The 4,890-nt window shown below is 39.4% G+C and overlaps 1 protein-coding gene across 1 annotated transcript; it reads right to left on the bottom strand.

Moving 5' to 3' along the window:
- Positions 1 to 2,976: 2,976 nt before the first annotated feature.
- On the bottom strand, positions 2,977 to 4,683 carry LOC137968842 (uncharacterized). Its single transcript, XM_068815315.1, has one exon. It carries the CDS (start codon positions 4,681 to 4,683, stop codon positions 2,977 to 2,979), a length of 1,707 nt encoding a protein of 568 aa, XP_068671416.1.
- Between the last annotated feature and the right edge of the window lie 207 nt (positions 4,684 to 4,890).

The following is a 4,890-nucleotide window of genomic DNA, read 5'->3' as shown; positions in this document are numbered from 1 at the left end:
GGGTCCAGTGAATAGTCAGTGGAAAAATACAATAAGTGGTTGTCCATTAGGTCCCCTCTTGTGGAACTCATTTCAAAATGACCTCACTTATATAACTGAGGAGGAAATTCCTATGTATGCAGAAGATCATCAAATTTTTGCCTCGGCTGCGTCTGCTAGTATTGTTGAGGGTAAACTGCTGAGTGAAGGTAGCAAACTATTACTAAATGGTGCAAGGAAAAGCTGCTACAAGTGAATGTTCAGAAATATCAATCCATGCTAAGTACTGGGTTCTGGGACTGAGGCAAATAATAGTATAAACCTGCATATAGATGGGACTATTAGCATAAAACAATTGAAATCCATCAAATTGTTCGGTGTACTCCTGGACTCTGAACTTACTTTTAGTGAGAATATTAGTTTCGTTTGTAAAAAGGCTACAACAGCCAACAGATAGGAGTTTTAAGACGTCTAAGAAAGCTTACACCTACTCATGCTAAATTACTACTCCACGAACTGAGCTGCCATCTTGCCTCGCCTGACCTACTGCAGTACTTCTGCAGAGCCTCAGACAAACGTAAAGTTGAAAGATTACAGGAGAGAGCCCTGAAAGTAGTATTCAACAATGAATCAGCCTCCTACGTATGACGAGCTCCTGAGTCTGGCTGAACTCCCTTCACTGATCAACAGAAGGCTTCAGGAAATTGCAATCCTCATGTTCAAGGCAAAAAAGAACCTACTCCCAAGTCAAATACAAGAACTTTTTACATTGAATGCAAACTGTAAAAGAAGATATTATTTAAGAAATTCGGATTTCAAAATGCCTTGTTTTAATACGATTAAATATGGAAAGCATTCGATAAGATACTACGGCCCTTTCCTCTGGTCGAAACTTACAAAAGAATTGCGTACTGAAGGTAGTCTGCACAGATTTAAGACTAAAATCAGGAGAACAGACCTGACTGTCATAACTGATGATGGCTGCAGCAATTGTATGCGTTGTAATAGTTAACTTTGAGACTCTATGTCATGACACAAAAATTTTATTTGTAAGTAGGTTTTAGCTTTCTTTTTAGTCTCCCTAGCTTTTACTATTTTTAGAATTGTTATCCTACATTATTTTATTTTTGTGTCACCAATTAGTGCTATGCGCTAGAGATTCTCGACACATTAATAAAGTTCATCATCATCATCATCATCATCATGCACGGGGGCACATCAATAAATATCCTGCGTGGAAGGCAACCACAGTGATCTGAAATAACCCATGGAAATTAAATGACATTTACTTGACTTCTGTTGAAATTCAAACCTTAGGGCGCATACCAAAGGTCAGAACTCTCCAACCGGACCGGGCATTTGGAAAATGAAAGTGACAGGCTTCTTTCGACAGGCTTCTTTATTTTCGCTAAAACCCTAGCTGGCCATTTCTGATTGATAGAGGAATTCTCTTTACAAATGGTATGGTATGGTCTGACCGGCTTGTTCTGACTAACGGAAAGCGCCCTTATTTTTCAGGATATAGTCTCTTATACATCTTAACAAATAAATTAAATTATACACAGGTTTTAGGGTGGTTGGCTTCGTGAACATCTTGTTCAGGACTTCTCCAACACTTTCTATAAGCTTTAAATACCTCTTACTAACCGAGTTCGAGGTCGGTACTGTAAGTTACGGACCGAGTTATTTCCCCTTGATTTATGGCCCGCAGGCTTCGCGCTTGGGCCATAAATCAACGGAAAAAAAACCGTGATCTCTAACTTCCAGTACGGACCGAGAAAACGAGGTTAGTAAGATAATTATTATATATAGATCTCTGAGGTTAATCCGGCACGCGGGCAAGGAAACTAGTCGAAGCCAAGCCGAAGGCTCAACTGCCAGAAAGATTGCCGTGTCAAAATCCGAAAAACTAAATCTTCTTGGCTGTTTCAAATAGTTGCTTGCAAGATTCAAATAGTTTTACAAGTTTATGTAACAGAAACGACATGAAAAACTTGCTAGATAATGTTTTATCGAAAGTTCAAACTTGGCGGGCCGTAGAGCGGGCCGTATTGTAGAATACGGACCGCTAACTTAGCCAACCATAGCGCGCGTACTATCTGAGAGACATGATAAAACTAAAAAAAAAACTATTGACTCCATCTCCACCAGTACCACTGGAAAAATAAAAAAATTTCCATAGTATGTAAAAAAATATGTAAATAACATGTAAATCTTCAAAAAGATACTGTAAATGAAAATTTACATGATTTTTACCCATTTAAATGTTTTGAGAAATCCTGTAAAAAACATGTGAAACATGTAAATTATTAAAATACAATAAAAAACGTTCTCTGGCTAAAAATTTTCAAAAAGAATATAAGCTTTCGGCTGTCGATCTACAGCCTTCCACGGATAAAACGTTGAATGTGAATTAGTGAAATATATACAGAAAAGGCGAGATAAAAATGATAAAAAGAACAGAGTAAAGGTATGAAAAATGGTGGCTATTGTTTAAAAAGAATTTTATACTGATTAGGAATCGGCTTAAAGTTATTGTCAGCATGCTTGGTAGAAGAGGTGTGCCAGGACTCTAGAGTTTTCCTAACACGAAAAGAGCCTTTGTCTATAACTCGAGAATGGTTGAAATCAATGCGATGACCGAAAGACCACGCATGTTTCGCAATGTTTGACCCATTAGCACATGTTTTTACATTCCTAACGTGTTCTTTCTTGCGGGTTTCAAAGCAACGGCCAGTTTCACCTATATAACACCAATCACAATCGGCACAGGGTATTTTATAAACCACGTTGGGTTGGTGTTCAATAGCTGGTCTGAATTTAGGAGAAAGGAATTCTTGTTGTAAAGTCTTGAGGGGCTTATTTACAACTCGGATATCGTGTCTTCGAAGAATTCTTGTTAGAGGTTGCGTAACACCATTGATAAAAGGAAGGACAGCAAAACCGTTAGGGTTCTCTTGAGGCGTAAACCATTTAAAAAACATGCCAACCAATTCTTCAGGTGAAGGGATGGCATGTGTGGTTGGTTTGGAAAATTTTCTGCTTTAAGATATTGGAAATAACAAAGGAGGGATAGTTGTTGGCTCGTAGAGCATCAAAGACGTGATTGATTTCGGTATTTTTCCCTTGCGGTGTACTTGGGAGTTTAATTGCGCGGTGTAGGAGGGTCTCAGCTGTGCTGATCTTGTGGCGTTTGTCGTGGTGAGAAGAAAAGTCTAAATATCTGTCCGTGTGAGTTGCTTTGCGGTAAACATCAATAGTGATCGTGTTATCCTTGCGAGAAACCAAAGTATCCAAGAAGGCGATCTGTTGGTCAGATTCCTCTTCAATAGTGAATAAGATGTGTGGATCGATGGAATTAAGTGTAGTATGAAAAGAATTAACAGCATCTCTTTTGATGATGCAGAAGCTATCATCCACGTAGCGTTTCCATACTTTAGGTTGTACTTCAGACGTGTTAATGGCCATTTCTTCGATCGCTTCCATGCACAAGTTCGCCACCACAGGGCTGACGGGGCTACCCATCGCGCAACCATGGATCTGTTTGTATATCTTATCATCATAAATAAAGTAATTGTTAGATAAGATAAATTTCAACAGAGAAATGATTTCATTACTGTCTAAGCTCGTGCGTGAAGGAAGTGAGTTGTCCTTGAGTAGTTTGTTGCTTATGTAATCACAGGCTTTGTCTACAGGAATAGCTGTAAATAGTGATACCACGTCGAAGGATAGCATAACTTCGTCATCCTGGATGTCAACGTTAGAGATTTCTTCAGCAAACTTGGCAGAGTTAGGAACAGAGAAACCATTACTGTTTTGTAAAGGTGACAAGATGTCGGTAAGAAACTTGGAAGTATTGTAGAGAGCTGAGCCAATGGATGAAACAATGGGTCTAACAGGGTTTCCTTGTTTGTGGTGTTTGATTGATCCACGAATGGCTGGTGGTATGGCATCAGTGGAGTGGAGTTTGCGGTAAGTGGAATCACTGATCTTATAATGATTCTTCAGGACGAGAAGCCTTTTGTTGAGTTCACGTTCAATCCTCTTGAAGGGGGATTTGAGGACTAGTTCATAGGTGGTACGATCACTAAGTAGAGAGTCCATTTTACTGTCGTAATCACTTTTATCCAGGACAACAAAACAGTTTCCTTTATCAGCTTTCATTAAAATCCTGGTCTCATCTTTTTTTAAATCTTGAAGGGCTTTTCTTTCATCAGCATTGAGGTTCTTATGGGAAGGTGGTCTTGCTTTGTGAAGAATCGTAGCGGTGGAGTTACGAATGAAATTCTTCGATTCTTCTGGTAGATGGTGGATCGCGGCTTCTACTTCAGCAACAATATTCTTGTGTGGGATTTGGTTGGGAGTTGGAGCAAATTTAGGACCCTTTTCTAAGAGAGATCGTTCAGAAACAGTGAGAGGTTTTTTGGATAGGTTAACTACCCAATTGCTCTTGTCTACAAGGTTCGAGGATGAATTAAATTCATTGTGAAGGTTGCTGAGCTTTTTGGCGTGTCTGGTATTAATATTGTCGCGGACGGCCTCGGCTCTTCTTTTCAAGAAATCCTTGAGTGCCATAAGGTTATCGGAGGAGACCAAAGGTGTCAATTCTTTGAGTGTTTCTTGGATGGTACGATTCTTGGTTTTAATTTGGTCATGGCAAATGGAGACTCTAGCTTTCATACAATGCATGCTTGCTCGTTCCATTATACGTTTAAATATGAGTTGTTTTCCAGGAGGCCTGAAACCCGCAAGAAAGAACACGTTAGGAATGTAAAAACATGTGCTAATGGGTCAAACATTGCGAAACATGCGTGGTCTTTCGGTCATCGCATTGATTTCAACCATTCTCGAGTTATAGACAAAGGCTCTTTTCGTGTTAGGAAAACTCTAGAGTCCTGGCACACCTCTTCT

Source organism: Montipora foliosa, chromosome 8 (genome assembly GCF_036669935.1).
Source record: "Montipora foliosa isolate CH-2021 chromosome 8, ASM3666993v2, whole genome shotgun sequence".
Lineage (NCBI taxonomy): Eukaryota > Metazoa > Cnidaria > Anthozoa > Scleractinia > Acroporidae > Montipora > Montipora foliosa.
Note: the sequence above shows the minus strand (reverse complement) of the source record. Positions and strands in the feature narration are given on the sequence as shown.

Bases quoted from the DNA above. Each gene is read 5' to 3' on its own strand.
- LOC137968842 (XM_068815315.1), bottom strand. From the start codon at position 4,683: ATGGAACGAGCAAGCATGCATTGTATGAAAGCTAGAGTCTCCATTTGC.